The following is a 21,345-nucleotide window of genomic DNA, read 5'->3' as shown; positions in this document are numbered from 1 at the left end:
TGGAGGAGACAGGTTGTGGATGGCTTTGTATGTCATGGTTAGGCTTTTGTACTGGAGTCTCTGGGTGATGGGGAGCCAGTGCAGGGATTGACAGAGGGGAGAGGCCGGGGAATAGCGGGGGGACAGGTGGATTAGTCGGGCAGCAGAGTTTAGAATAGATTGGAGGGGTGCAAGAGTGTTAGAGGGGAGGCCACAGAGCAGGAGGTTACAATAGTCAAGGTGGGAGATGATGAGGGCATGGACTAGGGTCTTTGCGGATTCTTGGTTTAGGAATGTGCGGATCCGTGAAATATTTTTGAGTTGGAGGCGGCAGGAAGTGGAAAGGGTTTGGATATGTGGTTTAAAAGAGAGATCAGTGTCAAGGATTACCCCAAGACAACGGGCTTGTGGGACTGGGGAGAGTGGGCAGCCGTTTACTGTAATGGATAGGTTCGTTGGGGAGGTCGTGTGAGATGGGGGAAAGATGATGAATTCTGTTTTGTCCATGTTAAGTTTTAGAAATCTAGTGGAGAAGAAGGATGAAATAGCAGACATACATTGAGGGATTCTGGTTAGTAGGGTGGTAATATCTGGTCCGGAGATGTAAATCTGTGTGTCGTCAGCATAGAGATGATACTGAAAGCCGTGAGATTCTATGAGCTGTCCCAGGCCAAAGGTGTAAATGGAGAAGAGCAGGGGCCCAAGGACTGAACCTTGTGGGACTCCGACAGATAGGGGGCGAGGTGAGGAGGTGGTGTGTGAGTGGGAGACGCTGAATGTACGGTCAGTTAGGTATGACAAGATCCAGGATAGGGCCAAGTCTGTGATTCCAAGGGATGAGAGGGTCTGCAGCAGCAGGGAATGGTCCACTGTGTCAAAGGCAGAGGACAGGTCCAGGAGGAGGAGGATAGAGTAGTGTCGCTTGCTCTTGGCGGTTAATAGGTCATTGGTGACCTTAGTTAGGGCAGTTTCAGTGGAGTGGTGTGACCGGAAGCCTGATTGAAAGCGGTCGAAGAAGGAGCAGGAAGATAGATGGGAGGACAGTTCAAGATGGACATGTTGTTCCAGTAGTTTTGCGGCAAAGGGGAGAAGTGATATAGGGCGATAGCTAGATACAGAGGATGGGTCAAGAGAGGGCTTTTTGAGGATAGGTGTGATTGATGCATGTTTAAAGCTTGAGGGGAAAATGCCAGTTGTTAGTGATAGGTTGAAGAGATGGGTTAGGGTTGGGATGAAGACTGTGGTGAGGTTTGGGATGAAGTGGGATGGGAGTGGGTCAAGTGCACAGGTGGTGAGATGCGATCTTGAGAGTAGAGGAGAGAGTTGAAGGTGTTGAATAACTGTTTGGGGTTGTGAGACAGGGAGGATATGAGAGATGAGAAGTAGGTTTGTTTAGCTGTGGCGAGTGTGGTCTTGAAAGTAGTGAGGGACTGTTTGAATGCGATGAAGTGCTCGTTGGAGTGGGATCTTTTCCATCTGCGCTCAGCAGCTCTGGAAGCTCGCCTCAGTTCTTTGGTCATGCTGGTGTCATTTGGTTATATATATATATATATATATATAACCAAATGACACCAGCATGACCAAAGTATATATCTAGTATATATATGTATACATATATATACTAGATTGTGGCCCGATTCTAACGCAGTATATGGACAATGATGATTCCAGAATTCGCGGCAGACTGTGCCCGTCGCTGATTGGTCGAGGCAACCTTTATGACATCATCATCGCCATGGCAACCATTATGACATCTACGTCGATACTGTGCCCGTCGCTGAATCAGAAACGTGAGATGTCTACGTCCTTTATGACATCATCGTCGCTGTGCCCGTTGCTGATTGGTCGAGGCCTGGCGGCCTCGACCAATCAGACGCGGTATTTCTATGTCCTTTATGACATCATCGTGCCCGTTGCTGATTGGTCGAGGCCTGGCGGCCTCGACCAATCAGAGACGCGGGATTTCTACGTCGATGCTGTGCCGGTCTCTGATTGGTCGAGGCCTGGCGGCCTCGACCAGACAGACAGACAGACAAAGACAGACAGACTGAAAAACCTTTAGACAATCTATATATATAATTGTCTAAGGGTTTTTCCGTCTGTCTGTCTTTCTGTCTGTCTGTCTTTCTGTCTGTCTGTCTTTCTGTCTGTCTTTCTGTCTGTCTTTCTGTCCTGGAAATCCCACGCCTCTGATTGGTCGAGGCCGCCAGGCCTCGACCAATCAGCGACTGGCATAGTATCGACGTAGAAATCCCGCGTCTGATTGGTCGAGGCCGCTAGGCCTCGACCAATCAGCGACGGGCACAGCGACGATGTCATAAAGGACGTAGACATCCCGCGTCTCTGATTGGTCGAGGCCGCCAGGCCTCGACCAATCCGCAACGGGCACAGCGACGATGATGTCATAAATGACGTAGAAATCCCACGTTTCTGATTCAGCGACGGGCACAGTATCGACGTAGATATCATAATGGTTGCCATGGCGACGATGATGTCATAAAGGTTGCCTCGACCAATCAGCGACGGGCACAGTCTGCCACGAATTCTGGAATCATCATTGTCCATATACTACGGGGACATGCATATTCTAGAATACCCGATGCGTTAGAATCGGGCCACAATCTAGTTATATATATAGATAGAGAGAGAGAGACTGTATATATGTTTTTAAGAATATTTGAGCCGATGTATCCATGATATGTCCTTCAAACCACATATCCAAGCCCTTTCCACTTCCTGCCGACTGCAACTCAAAAATATTTCACGAATCCGTTCATTCCTCAACCATGAATCTGCAAAAACCCTAGTCCATGCCCTCATCTCTCGCCTTGACTACTGCAACCTCCTGCTCTGTGGCCTCCCCGCTAACACTCTCGCACCCCTCCAATCTATTCTAAACTCTGCTGCCCGACTAATCCACCTGTCCCCCCGCTATTCCCCGGCCTCTCCCCTCTGTCAATCCCTTCACTGGCTCCCCATTGCCCAGAGACTCCACTACAAAACCCTAACCATGACATACAAAGCCATCCACAACCTGTCTCCTCCATACATCTGTGACCTCGTCTCCCGGTACTTACCTACACACAACCTCCGATCCTCACAAGACCTCCTACTCTACTCCCCTCTTATCTCCTCTTCCCACAATCGTATACAAGATTTCTCTCGCGTATCACCCCTACTCTGGAACCCTCTACCACAACACATCAGACTCTCGCCTACCATCGAAACCTTCAAAAAGAACCTGAAGACCCACCTCTTCAGACAAGCCTACAACCTGCAGCTACCACCGATCGACCAAACCGCTGCATGACCATCTCTACCCTCACCTACTGTATTCTCACCCATCCCTTGTAGATTGTGAGCCCTCGCGGGCAGGGTCCTCTTTCCTCCTGTACCAGTTATGACTTGTATTGTTTAAGATTATTGTACTTGTTTTCATTATGTATACCCCTCCTCACATGTAAAGCGCCATGGAATAAATGGCGCTATAACAATAAATAATAATAATAATATGTCCATTTTGCAAGCCTGCGAGAGAAAATCGCCGTACGGAAGCCATACGGATGACACACAGATAAATTTGTGCATAAAAATCGCATCCTCGCATTGAATACGGAACAGTGTTTTGGGACATCATCGTCCATTTGGGACAATTACTACATATTACGGCTGTAAAAAACAGACCGTATTTACTTACTCCTAGTGTGACGCCGGCCTAAGGCTGAACTTTTCAGACCAATTACGGCCGCAATTGCGTACGTGACCGGCTCCGTCCCCGACTCTACGTGCTCATCAGCATAGGGAAATGGTGCAGGACATCGATGTCTTATTGGCAGGCACTAGTCTGCTCTGTAAATTGGCCCTGCCTAGTGCATATTGTGACCATTTTTCCTGGTGGACCTGAGGTCCATGTGAAAATGCCACTTGTGCAGTGGCACATGGATTAACATTGGTCCGTGTGGGGTTAACATTGGTCCGTGTGGGGTCTGTTCACACACAGAATGAAAATTGTCTGAAGTGAGTCTAGTGCAGTGAAGATCCGCATGGAATCCCCGTAGTGCCTGGTTCCCTTCTCACGTCTCCGACCACTAGTGTATGTGCAGTGTGGATCCTAGTCTCTTGGGTCTAGTGGGAGTGATAGATGTGAAATCTAGAAATCTCTGGCATGTATTGGCATTGACTCAAGTATGTGTAAAGTACTGCCCAACGCTGGGTACAGCCATAGTGGGCACACTTGGAAATGAAAGCTCGGTCATAGGGCTATGGTCACAAGGACAGGTAGGTGTCATCTCTATAGCAGAGTAGGACTATCATGCCTTTAATTGGGTTTGAAGTCCATTCATGACTCGGAAAGGTGATATTTCTTCAAGTGATGCTGTGGGTTGAGGGAACATCTAGCTGGAGCCTGTAGGCCCAACTCCTAGTGTTCGGGGAAGAGTCCTGTGATCATAGACAGATGCCAGATATGTGGTTGGCCGGTTACATATTGCTGCAGTCTCATTATTTAGACCAGCCTTCCAGCCTGTATCGCGTCACGTGCCCTGACTCATATGGTGTCATCTTCTGGCTCCCTGGTATTGTGTCTGGAGTTGTGTTTTATGGCAGCACATTGATCTGTTTGTGATGCTGTCCTCCTGTAAGTGGTAGGTCCACATATTGCTTCTACCTTTGTGCTGTGTCACTTTGGGTTATATCTCTCCTGGCCATAGACAGCAGATAGCAGTCAGATAGGAAATCTGTAAAGGTACCGTCACACTAGACGATATCGCTAGCGATCCGTGACGTTGCAGCGTCCTCGCTAGCGATATCGTCCAGTGTGACAGGCAGCAGCGATCAGGCCCCTGCTGTGCTGTCGCTGGTCGGGGAAGAAAGTCCAGAACTTTATTTCGTCGCTGGATCTCCCGTGGACATCGCTGAATCGGCGTGTGTGACACCGATTCAGCGATGTCTTCACTGGTAACCAGGGTAAGCAGGGCCGCGCTTAGTAACCCGATGTTTACCCTGGTTACCATCCTAAAAGTAAAAAAACAAACACTACATACTTACCTACAGCTGTCTGTCCTCCAGCGCTGTGCTCTGCACTCCTCCTGTACTGGCTGTGAGCGTCGGTCAGCCGGAAAGCAGAGCGGTGACGTCACCGCTCTGCTTTCCGGCCGCTGTGCTCACACAGACAGTACAGGAGGAGTGCAGAGCACAGCGCTGGAGGACAGACGGCTGTAGGTAAGTATGTTCTGTTTGTTTTTTTTACTTTTAGGATGGTAACCAGGGTAAACATCGGGTTACTAAGCGCGGCCCTGCGCTTAGTTACCCGATGTTTACCCTGGTTACCGGCATCGTTGGTCGCTGGAGAGCGGTCTGTGTGACAGCTCTCCAGCGACCAAACAGGGACGCTGCAGCTATCCGGATCGTTGTCGGTATCGCTGCAGCGTCGCTAAGTGTGACGGTACCTTAAGCCAATAGCTGTTTGCTGTCACTTGGTGACTTGGTGAAGGAGAGAGATAAGCATCTCAGACACCTCTGGAGCTCCTTATCTCTGGGGGGATGGTGTGACCATGCAATCCAGTCGTTCTGGTCAATGATAGCAGATGGGGTCTGTCCTACAGGCTTCACAGACCTCATATCGGTGCACAGGCTAAAATCTAATGTTCTTGTAATGTTTCATACACTTCTTTATCTTCATTATTTTTATATAGCGCCAACATACTCCGCAGCACTTTACAGTTTTGCACACATTATCATTGCTGTCCCCATTGGAGCTCACAATCTAAATTCCCCATCAATATGTCTTTGGAATGTGGGAGGAAACCGGAGAACCTGGAGGAAACCCACGCAAACACGGGGAGAACATATAAACTCCTTGCAGATGTTGTCCTTGGTGAGATTTGAACCCAGGGCTGCACGACTTAAGTGCTAACCACTGAGCCACCGTGCTGCACTTGACAAGGATCATCTGCTTGAACACCCTCCTTCCCTTTGAGGTGATATATCATTAAAAGAAAACTTGGGTGCCAAAATGTCAACTCTGCGAGAGCAGAAGTCACACCTATGTTATCAGGCCACTCGCCCCACATCTTTCAGGTGTTTCAGGATTAAAAGTACCGTCACATTAAGCCACGCTGCAGCGATCTAGACAACGATGCCGATCGCTGCAGCGTCGCTGTGTGGTCGCTGGAGAGCTGTCACACAGACAGCTCTCCAGCGACCAACGATGCCGAAGTCCCCGGGTAACCAGGGTAAACATCGGGTTACTAAGCGCAGGGCCGTGCTTAGAAACCCGATGTTTACCCTGGTACCAGTGTAAATGTAAAAAAACCAAACACTACATACTTACATTCCGGTGTCTGTACCCCGGCGCTCTGCTTCCCTGCACTGTGTGAGCGCCAGCCGTAAAGCAGAGCGGTGACGTCACCGCTGTGCTTTACGGCCGGCCGGCGCTCACAGTCAGTGCGGGAAGCAGAACGCCGTCACACACGCCGATTCAGTGATGTTTGCGGGAGATCCAGTGACGAAATAAAGTTCTGGCCTTTCTGCTGCGACCAACAATGTCACAGCAGGATCCAGATCGCTGCTGCGTCTCAAACACAACGATATCGCTAGCCAGGACGCTGCAACATCACGGATCGCTAGCGATATCGTTGTTAAGTTGGTCAGTGTGAAGGTACCCTTAGGTCTACGGTAATTGATGAGGGGAAATGATTGCCAAGAAGCAGGAATTGGGTACTGTCGGGGCGGACATTTGTTACTGAATAGATATGGTTACATCCTAGACTCACTGAAGCCTCAGTAAGGGGGTGTCTGATGCTTTCCCCTCTTTGCTTTTGGATGCCTATGGGCAACATCTTTCTTAGTAACTCGCAGGCATACGATACCTTGACAGCATGTCTTAATTTGCTGGGTGTGCACAAAGCATGCATCCATTAGAGTCTGCGGAGTGTGAACCCTACCAGACAGAATATGTCCCATCAGGCGCAGCATTGGAGACTCTGAAGCTGCCCGTAAAGTTTACATGGCTGTCAGATATTCCTCCAGACTAAATCACGTGTGTATTCCATGTCTATAAAGATAGATGGGTGTAAGCCGCTGCCGACTTCACCCAGGACCAAATCTGGCATGTTGAAATCCAGTCTGCACATCTGCCATTCAGAGATGGAAGCCCCCCTGCACATGCGTATTCTGACCATCCCCATGAAATCGCTGTTTGGCCGCCTGTCATGTAATCTGTATGGCCAGAATAAATGGGTATCGAATGCGGGGGGGACAAGTGTTGCTGATGCACCCCCAGCAGTTGATTGACAGCTCTTGTGCATGCCCAGGAGTAATTCTGTACCTGCTGGGTGGCTGCCGGACCACCACTGTCCATGACTGCTGAATATGGGAAGTGTTATGGATCATCACGCGGGAGGCAGAAAGCGCACAGTATCCCACTCCCTGGACATGGACCCCCACTGCCATACAGTCACTGGTCGCTCATCCCTGTGTGCCGCAGATTAGTGCTGCAGATTAGTGCCGCCCTACTAGTGCTGAGGAAGTGAAAGTTGATCTGTCTGATTACTCACTGCTACTTCTAATGATGTCATATTCCTCCCACTTATCTGTGTTCTGCTATGATAAAAAGCTCAGGAAACCGGAAATACTGCAGCACCAGTTCCTATTCCCTCGCTCATTGTAGGGCACCGCCGTCATCGCACCCTGTAATCAAATGGACTTTATCACCTAAATTACCGTAATAAGTGACGATGGAAATTCTGGGATGTCGCAATAAGATTATAACTATGTATTCGGGATTGTATACTTAGAAACTAACACTTTTGAGTTTTACTTTTTTTATTTCTATGTAATTAAACATTTGCTCTTTAAACCGTTTTTAAAGGGTCAATGTGTATTAATAATGTCAAGGGCTCAATAAGTGGCCACTGAATCAGAGTTTCAGGGCCTTGGTGTCACTTGAGTCCAACGTTGTGAGTCTCTAAAATCGCAAATTATCAGCAGATCTGTGACTTGCTCTTTTATTAATCCTCTGAGGAGCCTATTGTTCCGTTCATCCTGAGCATGCTGTTTCATGAATACAATGCCTAAGATCCCAAACCTCAAACTACTGTGACCCTGAGGATGCGCGACTACAAATAGAGCGCAGAGGAGACAAGATCCATCTCCACATATGGGTGCAGATTACGGTACTACCTATATTATAGATGAGGTGTAAGTGCACATTGACAATTGTATGCATTGTTGTTGAGCTTTTTGTTGGATTTTACGCATTGTTGTTGGGTTGAGATTGGGTTCAGAGTTTCGGTGGACTGATGACTTGCATTGAGCTGGGTCCATAGTCGTTTGTTGGTGAAGTTGAAGCCCTTTTAGGCTATGTGCACACTTTGCGGATTTTGCTGCGGATCCGCAGTGGATCTGCAGCTGCAGGTCCGCAGAAGCTTTCCATGCATTTACAGTACAATGTAAACCTATGGAAAACGCAATCTGTAGTGCACATGCTGCGGAAAAAAACGTGCGGAAACGCAGCGGTTTACATTCCGCAGCATGTCAATTCTTTGTGCGGATTCCGCAGTGGTTTACACCTGCTCCATAATAGGAATCCGCAGGTGGAATACGCACAAATTCCACATAAAAACTGTGGTAAATCCGCAGGTAAAACGCAGTGCCTTTTACCTGCGGTTTTATGAAATCCGCTGCCCTCAAAAATACGTGTGCACATACCCTAAATGTAATCTAGTAAGAAATGTTGCACTTGAAACCGCATGTAAGGAGCACAACGCGTCGTCTTGTATGTGAGCGTGCGGCAGATGACGCCACAATGCCCAGAGGCGGGAGGAGCACTTGTGGTATTAGAGCATTCGCAGCGGCTGCCATCCTGTAGTCCGGGGCTCCCATTTACACTGATGTAGATGTGGCGATACGTCTGCTATGGTAATCTCTTATTTGTATTCTGTAGGTGTGCTGTTTTTTCCAATGTGATTGATGGACATTTTACATTGATATGCAATATACTTACATCCTGTGCTTCTGCTTACAGGAGATATTACACAGAAGGGCTATGAGAAGAAAAGGGGAAAAGTTCTGGCTCCTTACATCCCTCAGACCCAAGGTAAGGCTAGAATTCATTTTTGTGGTATAAAATATCATCACACTGAGTGACATCTAATTCACCACTGGCTGATTATGAAATATTTATCCTTCTCTCGTTATCGAAAAGCGGTAAAAGAGTCAAAAATGTTTTTCTGTTTGTTTGTATCCATATTTGCAGTGAGTTATTTCATACATAGTAAACATCCATAAGGAAACCTTACCTGCCTCCTCTCTGGCGCCCTCGCCGCCTCCTCTCTGGCGCCCTCGCCGCCTCCTCTCTGGCGCCCTCGCCGCCTCCTCTCTGGCGCCCTCGCCGCCTCCTCTCTGGCGCCCTCGTCGCCTCCTCTCTGGCGCCCTCACCGCCTCCTCTCTGCAGCCCTCGCCGCCTCCTCTCTGCCGCCCTCGCCGCCTCCTCTCTGCCGCCCTCGCCGCCTCCTCTCTGACCCCCTCACCGCCTACTCTCTGACACGAGGCTCTCTGGCGCCCTCACCGCCTCCTCTCTGGTGCCCTTGCCGCCTCCTCTCTGCCGCCCTCGCCGCCTCCTCTCTGCCGCCCTCGCCGCCTCCTCTCTGACCCCCTCGCCGCCTTCTCTCTGACCCCCTCATCGCCTACTCTCTGACACGAGGCTCTCTGGTGCCCTCACCGCCTCCTGTCTGGCGCCCTCACGGCCTCCTCTCTGGCGCCCTCGCCGCCACCTCTCTGGCGCCCTCGCCGCCACCTCTCTGGCGCCCTCGTCGCCACCTCTCTGGCGCCCTCGTCGCCACCTCTCTGGCGCCCTCGCCGCCACCTCTCTGGCGCCCTCGCCGCTTCCTCTCTGGCGCCCTCGCCGCCTCCTCTCTGGCGCCCTCGCCGCTTCCTCTCTGGCGCCCTCCCCGCCTCCTCTCTGACGCCCTCCCCGCCTCCTCAGTGATTGGCTGTAGCCCTGTTGACGTGATGTCACTTCTGCAGCAAAACAACAGAGACTAGGGCAGTGGTGGAGACACAACACTGGACCCGGAGAAGGAACCTAAAGCTCAGTTTGTTTTATTACTTCTAACTGAGCTTACAAGCAGAAGTTTGAGGTCAGGCAACCCCTTTACAGTTTTTGTCACCTGATTTCACAATACAAACTGTATACATTATTAGATAGATGTTGATCCTGAAAAGATTAGTGTTATTTTTTTAAATTCCATGTCATAATTGCCAGAGTCCAATAGAAGCGTGGAAGAGCTCATGAATCCAGGTGTATTCAGTTTCCGCCACCCAGTCTGACTGACAGCAGCAGCTTGTACTGAGCAGAGTGAGGACACTGCAGCAGGAGGCACCCTGAGACATTGTCAGTCGTGCTAAGAGATTGAAATTAAACTTTGAAAATTGATTACACCGTCATTCTGACATGAAAGTAAATACACCAACATTGTCAGGTCTAACACATCTATTTAGTAATGCGTGCTTGTATTATAAAATGTATCCGTAGGAGACAAAACAGGTCTAATAAATATGAGATCATGAAAGTGTTTTTGCACATAGTAATGTCACAGTATAGGAGGAGTGTGCATAGTGGTGACACGGCTAACATGCACAAGGTGATGTCCCAACACAGAAATAAAAAAGACCCTGGTAGCCCCTTATTTAGCAGAATGTGGGATTAGCCTTCTCGGCCCTATCGCATCCCCTGCACCCCCAGCCTTCCTGGTGTTGAGGGGAGGGAAGCCTGACACAGATGTGGGCCACCTTTGATCTCCGCACCCCTGGGGCTCTGTTTAGTAGGGGGCCATGGATTCTCTGGCCTAAAAGGGAAATTCACATTGTGGATTAACAAATTGCTTCTGCGTATTTTTAGTTGTGGAATTGCCCTTCTCTTGTATAGTTCGGCTTCTGCATTTCTATAAACCCTGGAATACAGCCAGGAGCAAGAGAGCAGATCACTACTGGAAATGTGAACCCAAAAGCCGAGCGCCTGCGGCTGGGGGCCTTCTCCATTTTCATCGTTAGTGCATGTAATCTCTGCGGTAGGTTTATATGGAGGTTGTTGCATGCCATGATATATCGATTTATCCTGTGTCATAGATTCATATTTGTGCATTCATTACCAATAATTGGATTTGTGACCCAGTTATACTGGTCATAGATGATGGTAATTGACCATGACAAACTTATTTTTTTTTTAATTTTAAATATGGAAAAACTTTTTTGGTAGGAGACATAAATAGAAAGATGCCCAATACAAACTGATATATTTATGTCAGTGTTTTCGGATTTTGTGATTTATTGCGATTTGAGATGTTGGTGACCTGGCCTGATGTGTGGGGTCAGGCTGTAGCGGGCCTGTGCTCTGGGATTAGGGTGCCCTGTGGTTAGTATTGCAGCCCATTCATAGTCGCTGTGGCTGCATGTCTCCCGGCTGTTCGACAGCCGCGACAAACAGGGAATCCATGCTTGTGTTGTGACTGTCAAACAGCCGCGGGGACTCGAGCATAGTAATCGAGCACCCTGAAGACACTCAGTTGGCACCCGAGCCTGCTCGAATAACACCTAGTGTCACCCTAGACTAACTGCGACTTTATTATTATTCAATATTTATAATTATTATTATTCAATATTATTATTATTATCATTTATTATTAGTATTCTTATTATTCATTATTCATTATTTTTTTTCCGCAATTGTATTCCAGTAGATTAAAAAAATCTGTCTTCTTTCTTTTTTGTGCAGTTGGAGACTTATATGTGACATTTTAAAGGATTTTTGGTCTTCCAAAGGCCCCAAAAATATAAAAGGCAAGAAAAAAAAAAGCTTGGTTGATTTTGCGCAGTTTTGTACAAATGTGGTATGAGATACTAAAAAAAATGTCACAAGAAAAGTCACTTAAAATTAAAAACTGATGAATCCGTACTTGGTGCCCCTCAGTTTCCGGTGTGCTTGTTCCTTCCATGATACCATTAGCTCGAATGCTAGAAATTGCACGGTAAAGGGGCTCAACAATAGATTTCTCTTGTGTATTTGCATGTGGCTCAATAAATGTGACGTATCTAACGTCTGATTATATGAAAGGAGCGGACGGGTTATTACCGGGGACTCCGCTATGTATGGAGCATTGCAGGGAGGCGTTACCTGCTCTTCTACGTGCTGATCCTGGTGACTTGAATGGGCCGCATCCATTGTACAGACATACATCATCCGCTATTCACTGCGGCTTCCTGCTGTTTCTGCTCTACACTATAAATGTACAGGTATTTGTAATCCTATTTGCCACTTCCCTCCAGTGATTCAGCATATGGTGGGAAAAGCTATTTATATGTCTTAAAAATAGCATTTGTTGGATACATTTCCTCCCATTAACTTCTGTGCATCTGAAGCCGTTTTCTTGACTTCTAGTCTTCAGTGCAACTTTATAACTGAATACGGTAGTTCTTGATGGTGTTTTCTATGGTCACCGGTCACTTGAATGTAGATTTTTGGGGAACGTCTTTGATGTATTTTGAACATCCTTTCATACTACTGTATCGCTTTACCCTTCAGCTCATCTCTCCAGCTTCTCCATTGGTGGAGCCCGTCCATATTTTTCCCTAGTAGGACGATAAAATTGAATTTACATTGTGATTCCCATAGGAATGATATGGTGGAAGTAGCCAGTCTAGCCCCAGTAGAAGGCAAGAGAAGTTACGGCATTCATGACTTGGCTTTGGGTGGCACCCATATCTTATTTTAAAGGGTGCAGGAAGGAGGCGGCCGCTGCCTTTCCTTTCGCTGGATTCTTAAGACTTCAGCATGTGCAGAACATTAAGACCTCTTTATTGTACAGTTTCACCTGTCTTTCACTAGGGGGACTTGTCAGGGAGTCACAAAAACACTGAACTTTAGGAAGGCAAAGTTTGACCAGCTTAGAGATGCCCTTAATCTGGTAGACTGGGACAATATCCTCAGAAATAAGAATACAGATAATAAATGGGAAATGTTTAAGAACATCCTAAATAGGCACTGTAAGCGGTTTATACCTTGTGGGAATAAAAGGACTAGAAATAGGAAAAACCCAATGTGGCTAAACAAAGAAGTAAGACAGGCAATTAACAGTAAAAAGAAAGCATTTGCACTATTAAAGCAGGATGACACCATTGAAGCTCTAAAAAACTATAGGGAGAAAAATACTTTATCTAAAAAACTAATTAAAGCTGCCAAAAAGGAAACAGAGAAGCACATTGCTAAGGAGAGTAAAACTAATCCCAAACTGTTCTTCAACTATATCAATAGTAAAAGAATAAAAACTGAAAATGTAGGCCCCTTAAAAAATAGTGAGGAAAGAATGGTTGTAGATGACGAGGAAAAAGCTAACATATTAAACACCTTCTTCTCCACGGTATTCACGGTGGAAAATGGAATACTAGGTGAAATCCCAAGAAACAATGAAAACCCTATATTAAGGGTCACCAATCTAACCCAAGAAGAGGTGCGAAACCGGCTAAATAAGATTAAAATAGATAAATCTCCGGGTCCGGATGGCATACACCCACGAGTACTAAGAGAACTAAGTAATGTAATAGATAAACCATTATTTCTTATTTTTAGGGACTCTATAGCGACGGGGTCTGTTCCACAGGACTGGCGCATAGCAAATGTGGTGCCAATATTCAAAAAGGGCTCTAAAAGTGAACCTGGAAATTATAGGCCAGTAAGTCTAACCTCTATTGTTGGTAAAATATTTGAAGGGTTTCTGAAGGATGTTATTCTGGATTATCTCAATGAGAATAACTGTTTAACTCCATATCAGCATGGGTTTATGAGAAATCGCTCCTGTCAAACCAATCTAATCAGTTTTTATGAAGAGGTAAGCTATAGGCTGGACCACGGTGAGTCATTGGACGTGGTATATCTCGATTTTTCCAAAGCGTTTGATACCGTGCAGCACAAGAGGTTGGTACACAAAATGAGAATGCTTGGTCTGGGGGAAAATGTGTGTAAATGGGTTAGTAACTGGCTTAGTGATAGAAAGCAGAGGGTGGTTATAAATGGTATAGTCTCTAACTGGGTCGCTGTGACCAGTGGGGTACCGCAGGGGTCAGTATTGGGACCTGTTCTCTTCAACATATTCATTAATGATCTGGTAGAAGGTTTACACAGTAAAATATCGATATTTGCAGATGATACAAAACTATGTAAAGCAGTTAATACAAGAGAAGATAGTATTCTGCTACAGATGGATCTGGATAAGTTGGAAACTTGGGCTGAAAGGTGGCAGATGAGGTTTAACAATGATAAATGTAAGGTTATACACATGGGAAGAAGGAATCAATATCACCATTACACACTGAATGGGAAACCACTGGGTAAATCTGACAGGGAGAAGGACTTGGGGATCCTAGTTAATGATAAACTTACCTGGAGCAGCCAGTGCCAGGCAGCAGCTGCCAAGGCAAACAGGATCATGGGGTGCATTAAAAGAGGTCTGGATACACATGATGAGAGCATTATACTGCCTCTGTACAAATCCCTAGTTAGACCGCACATGGAGTACTGTGTCCAGTTTTGGGCACCGGTGCTCAGGAAGGATATAATGGAACTAGAGAGAGTACAAAGGAGGGCAACAAAATTAATAAAGGGGATGGGAGAACTACAATACCCAGATAGATTAGCGAAATTAGGATTATTTAGTCTAGAAAAAAGACGACTGAGGGGCGATCTAATAACCATGTATAAGTATATAAGGGGACAATACAAATATCTCGCTGAGGATCTGTTTATACCAAGGAAGGTGACGGGCACAAGGGGGCATTCTTTGCGTCTGGAGGAGAGAAGGTTTTTCCACCAACATAGAAGAGGATTCTTTACTGTTAGGGCAGTGAGAATCTGGAATTGCTTGCCTGAGGAGGTGGTGATGGCGAACTCAGTCGAGGGGTTCAAGAGAGGCCTGGATGTCTTCCTGGAGCAGAACAATATTGTATCATACAATTATTAGGTTCTGTAGAAGGACGTAGATCTGGGGATTTATTATGATGGAATATAGGCTGAACTGGATGGACAAATGTCTTTTTTCGGCCTTACTAACTATGTTACTATGTTTATTGATGTAAATCCTCCTAATATCCTGGGGCCGGTGGTAAAATATCACGGTGCAACACATCTCTCACAGGCAGCGCAGGTTTATGACGTCTCAAATATGTGTTCATTCTTCAGTGGAAGTCCTCCTTCCTCCGTGAAAGCCCTCGTTCTCCGGTGGAAGCCCTCGTTCTCCGGTGAAAGCCCTCGTTCTCCGGTGGAAGCCCTCGTTCTCCGGTGGAAGCCCCCGTTCTCCGGTGGAAGCCCCCGTTCTCCGGTGGAAGCCCCCGTTCTCCGGTGGAAGCCCCCGTTCTCCGGTGGAAGCCCCCGTTCTCCGGTGGAAGCCCTCGTTCTCCGGTGGAAGCTCTCATTCTTTGTTGGAAGTCCTCGTTCTTCAATGGAAGTCCTCACAGTGACAAAGTACAGGAGCAGCTGTAGTCCTGGAAATCTGCTTTACAGGATCAGATTTCTGCACGGAATAAGTCACAAAGTGTGCGCACATGGGGGGCATTTATCATAACTAATGCAGGGAAAAGGGTTTCCATGATCCCCCATGAAGGAGATCAAATACTGCAAAGGTTTATGTGAGAATTAGAGAGTTTCTGCTCTGAAACCTCACAGCTAAAGGGAAGGTTCACACGAGCGTAAAAAAAAATGTCCAGGGTTTCATCCAGAAAACTCGTAAATTGTCTCTTCAGAGAGGAAGAGGACTAGAACTCTAGTGCCACCTATTGGAAGTAGCAATCCTAACAGTCAATGTCGACCCTTTAACGAGCCTTGTCACATGACTTAGGATAAAAGCCAAACCAGAATCTCAATTTGCACACTGTGTTTCGGGGTACTCCTCTCTCTACATGCCTTTAACATGTCACTCTCCGCAAGGAGAAACGATACTTCTTGGATCCCGGTCAGACGCCTCTCAATCAGCCAAACCAGATCTCCGCTTTGCACTGACGAGGGGCAGTACCCCGAAACACATTGTCTGCAAATTGAGATTCTGTTTTGGCTTTTATTCTAAGTCATGTGACAAGGCTCATTAACGGGTCGACATCGACTGCTAGGATTGCTACTTCCAATAGGTGGCACTAGAGTTCTAGTCCTCTTCCTCTCTGAAGAGACAATTTGCATATTTCCCAGAGGAGCATTGCGGCTTTAAGTCTCCTCACCTCCACATGCTTATCATGTCACTCTCCGCAAGGAGAAACGATGCTTCTTGGATCCAGAAAACTCAAATGATTTTTTCCTCCATTGTCATCCTTTTTTTAACAGCAGCTATTAGGCTACTTTCACACTAGCGTCGGGCCGAGGTTACCGACGCTAGCAGTGAATGCGCCGCACAACGGGGGCAGCGGATGCATTTTTCCAGTGCATCCACTGCCCCATTGTGTGGTGCGGGGAGGTGGGGTCGGAGTTCCGGCCGCGCATGCGCGGTCGGAAATGGCGGACCGTCGGCAGCCAAAATCATTACATGTACCGTTTTTTGCTCCCGGCGGTCCGCCACAACACGGCGCAACCGTCGCACAACGGTTGCGACATGTGTCAATGCGTCGCAATGCGTCGCTAATGTTAGTCTATGGTTAGTCTTTTTTTTTTTTACGCACCCACAGACTTGAATGGGTGTCATCCGATTTATGGAATTTTTTAACATTTTTTTTTTTTTTTACGGCTATGGTCAGCGAAAAAAATTGCTCATCTGCAGAGCCTCATTGAATAACATTGGTCTGAGGGTATGTGCACACGTCAGGATTTCTTGCAGAAATTTCCTGCAAGAAATCCGCATTTTTTTTTTGCGTTTTTTTCCCGGTAATTAGCTTGCAGAATGCTAAAGTTTTCCAAGCGATCTGTAGCATTGCTTGGAAAACTGACTGACAGGTTGGTCACACTTGTCAAACATAGTGTTTGACAAGTGTGACCAACTTTTTACTATAGATGCAGCCTATGCAGCATCAATAGTAAAAGATAGAATGTTTAAATATAATAATAATAATAAAAAAAAATGGTTATACTCACCCGCAGACAGCCGATCTCCTCAGCGGCGTCTGTTCCTATAGATGGTGTGTGCAAGACCTTCGATGACGTCGCAGTCATGCAACCAATCACAAGACCGCGACGTCATCGCAGGTCCTTCACACAGAGCATCTATAGGAACGGAAGCGGCAGCGTGCACCGCTGAGAGGCAGGAAGACATCGAAGGTGAGTATATCACTGTTTTTTATTTTAATTCTTTTTTTTTTTAACCAATTATATGGTCCCCAGTCCGTGGAGAGTCTCCTCTCCTCCACCCTGGTACCAACCGCACATAATCTGCTTACTTCCCGCATGGTGTGCACAGCCCCATGCGGAAAGTAAGCAGATCAATGCATTCCTAGGTGTGCGGAGTCACCGCAATTCCGCAAATTTAATGAACATGTTGCTTTTTTTTCCGCGATGCGATTTTTTTGCGGAAAAAAAGCAACATTTGCACAAGAAATGCGGAATACATTATAAATAATAGGAGGCATATGTAAGCGTTTTTTTCGTGTTTTTTTTGCGTTTTTATAGCGAAAAAATGCGAAAAATACTGTACGTGTGCACATGGCCTCATGATCTGTTTTCCCCCCCCCATGCATGCTGTTTGAGGATAGAACGCCTCATTTGCATCTGAACTAACATGCTAACTTCTCAGGAATGCAGCAGCAGATAAGAGATATAAAGGCGTTGATGGATTTACATTTCAATCACTAGCATACCCATATAAGAGGTCTAGAGGGTTGATCTTACAGATCGGAAGATAATTGTAGTGAGGATCTTGAATGTACTTTGCTGGTTTTTTTTTTTTCATTACTTCTGTCATCATTTCCTGTTCTCATTGGTGAGTGACATTGTTACAAGATTATGGTGAATGGCCTGATGGCATCCAGAATGACCAGAGATAGGCCAGCATACTAGAAGATGTAGTTGTTGGAGGGGAGCCTGGCTTCCACCCATCGGGTGATCCCATTGTGCTCTATGGGATTGTTCCCAGTCATTGGCTGCATCAGTTCTTGTGTATTTAGATCTCACTCGCCAGTTTTTCAGAAGAAACAAATAAAATAACCCGGAAGACACCTGATTCTGTTGTGATCAGTTGAGGGATAAGAAAACTGATCTTGATGCCACGGAAACGGAGGTTCACACTGCGTTGTGTGAACCCGTTTAACGGACTGCGTTACACCGCGGCATAACACGGTGTAACGTAGTCCGTTAACGCCGCCATTACTGGCAATGGCGAACGCATCAATAGTGCACGCCCACAATGGGCTTGCGCTAGCGATGTGCCGTCATTGAGTGACGGACCCGAGACGCGGGCTGCAGCGTTTCCGGGTCCGTCACTAGTAGCGCAGCAGATGCTCCATTTGCGCTAGCGCAGTGCCAAAGTTGGCACTTGCGTTAGTGCAGTCCGTTTAACGGATTTGTTGAACGAACTGCACAACGCAAGTGTGAACCTACAATTGAACATTGCAATCTGCTCTGATAGGAACGTGCACTACAATGAAAGTTTCCTAATAATACATATGTAAGAATTTCTCTTTTTCCCATTTCCTATCACTACTGACCTTCTATTCCTAGGTGCTCTGATGCAGATGACTTGCTCTAGTGATTGGGGTCTTCAGGCCTGTTGTACTGATGAAAAAGGACGAAAAGAAACCGAACACAAGTCCAACAATTAACTAAATGAAAATATTTATTGGGAATATACAACAATGTGGGGTAGGGGGGAATACCAAAGAAAAGGCGCTATACCAGGGGACGAAAACATTATTAAATACAAAGTTGATGTAGTAATGAGAAATAATTATAATATATTCAATAGACTGGCAAATTAATATAGCCAGATATTAATTCATATATATTATGCAAATACCACGCGTTTCGGGGTTTGCCTTCGTCAGGGGAGTCATCACCCTCCATCACCCTCCCTCACCCCCCTGACGAAGGCAGACGCCGAAACGCGCGTCGGGGCCAGGCGCATCCAGGGGACTCCTCTTACTCCAGCATCAGGTAATCAGCCTGTGGCCCTTAGGGTACCGTTACACTATACAATTTACCAACGATCACGACCAGCGATACGACCTGGCCGTGATCGTTGGTAAGTCGTTGTGTGGTCGCTGGAGAGCTGTCACACAGACAGCTCTCCAGCGACCAACGATGCCGAGGTCCCCGGGTAACCAGGGTAAACATCGGGTTACTAAGCGCAGGGCCGCGCTTAGTAACCCGATGTTTACCCTTGTTACCAGCATAAAAAAAACCAAACACTACATACTTACATTCCGGTGTCTGTCCCTTGCCGTCTGCTTCCCGCACTGACTGACTGCCGGCCGTAAAGTGAAAGCAGAGCACAGCGCGCAAGGGACCTGACGGACACCGGAATGTGAGTATGTACTGTTTTTTTTACATTTACGCTGGTAACCAGGATAAACATCGGGTTACTAAGCGTGGCCCTGCGCTTAGTAACCCGCTGTTTACCCTGGTAACAAGCGAACGCATCGCTGGATCGGCGTCACACACACCGATCCAGCGATGACAGCGGGAGATCCAGCGACGAAAGAATGTTCCAAACGATCTGCTACGACGTACGATTCTCAGCAGGGTCCCTGATCGCTGCTGCGTGTCAGACACAGCGATATCGTAACGATATCGCTGGAACGTCACGAATCGTACCGTCGTAGCGATCAAAATGGCACTGTGTGACGGTACCCTTAGTCAGGATTATCTTTAATCCTTTTGCACACTATCAGTGTATATTTTCATTATCTATATAAGCGGCACCTTTTGGCCATTTGTGGCATTTGCACCTGCACTTTATCTTCTATTTCCTTTGGCATATATACGTTCCTGTCATAAGTATCCTGCTGGTGTGTGGTATTTGCATAATATATGTGAATTAATATCTGGCTATATTCATTTGCCAGTCTATTGACAATATTATAATTGTTTCTCATTGCCACATCAACTTTGTATTTAATAATGTTTTCGTCCCCTGGTATGGCGCCTTTTCTTTGGAATCCCCCCCCCACCTCACGTTGTTGTATATTCCCAATAAATATTTTCATTTAGTGAATTGTTGGACTTGTGTTCGGCTTCTTTTCGTCCTTTTTCCTGTAATTACCGAGTAGTCCGGTTGATAGTCCATCTGGTATACATTGTGGCGATAGTGCTATTACTTTGTTCTCATTTTGTTTAATTTATTTTTTTGGAGTAATTTATATGTATACCCTGCCTGGAGATCTGTATCTTTATCTGTTGTACTGACGGCGCAGCAGTGACCGCTCCCGTCTTATTTGTGGATCTAGAGCCTGAGACATAACTGTCCTCGGAATCACCTGGCAATGGATGCAGTAACAGTTCTTACCTTGGCAATTGCCACAACTGTTGGCACTTTACGGGCGGTGTAAATGTTTAAACCCTTCAGGGTTTCCTCTTCTCTAATGGCCATCTTATAATATGCCAGGCGGTCATCATGGCAAGGATGGCTCTGTAGTGTGAGCTGATCCTCTATGCCTAGTACAGGGTGTAGACAGGCCATAGGCGGTGGAAGGTGGACAGCGCCTGTAGTTTTTGTATGTGTCCGGACTGGGGTGCCAAGGACCCACCAGTAACATTGCGTCTGGTGGCCCACTATTCAGCTACATTCATCGATTTCTATGTAATAATAAACGGGGTAGTTTGTTAAATGAATGTTGAGATGATATATTATTGTCTGTGCATAGTGAAACATGTATTGTGCCACCTGCGTCTCTTATAGGTGGGGTGGAGATCCCATCCTTACATGGGGGCCCACCAGACGATCTTCCTGTTCTCCGGTGATCCAGTCCGAGGCTGTGCCTGGATACAATACTGCAATGTGACAGATTGATAGAACAAGACGGTGTAAGGCTTTGTTCCAATGTCTGGTTGTCATCTGTCTGTAACAGTTCCAGCATAAAAAAAAAAAAAAATCTGTTAAACAGAGCAAAATTGGATGCAAAATGGAAACTACGTGTTATGATCCATTTCCTATAGACTTCAATGTTAAAAAAAAAAAAAAAACACACCAAACACCGTATCCAGTTGTTATCCATATTACTGGCCAGGCAAAATTGTACTTTTTTTTTTTGCGCTCCAGCTTAAAAAACTGAATAGATTTTATGACACATTAACTCCCATTTAAATAAATGGATCCAATACTGGAACTTTTTACTTCTGTTTTTATTATCTCATAAAAATCTCAAAAGCTTTAGAGCGTCTTTTAAATACTTTCAAAATTTGCCAAGTGT

General features: G+C 46.4%; 1 protein-coding gene across 2 annotated transcripts in view; it reads left to right on the top strand.

Moving 5' to 3' along the window:
• The window catches only part of DIP2B (disco interacting protein 2 homolog B), a 259,008-nt gene that overhangs the window by 111,585 nt on the left and 126,078 nt on the right, over positions 1-21,345 (top strand). For both annotated transcript variants that reach the window (XM_069758656.1, XM_069758655.1), the window contains exon 2: positions 9,005-9,076. In XM_069758656.1, the coding sequence (XP_069614757.1) occupies positions 9,005-9,076 (72 nt within the window). The remainder of the gene's footprint in view (positions 1-9,004; positions 9,077-21,345) is intronic.

The sequence above is a fragment of the Ranitomeya imitator genome, chromosome 3 (assembly GCF_032444005.1).
Source record: "Ranitomeya imitator isolate aRanImi1 chromosome 3, aRanImi1.pri, whole genome shotgun sequence".
NCBI lineage: Eukaryota > Metazoa > Chordata > Amphibia > Anura > Dendrobatidae > Ranitomeya > Ranitomeya imitator.
Note: the sequence above shows the minus strand (reverse complement) of the source record. Positions and strands in the feature narration are given on the sequence as shown.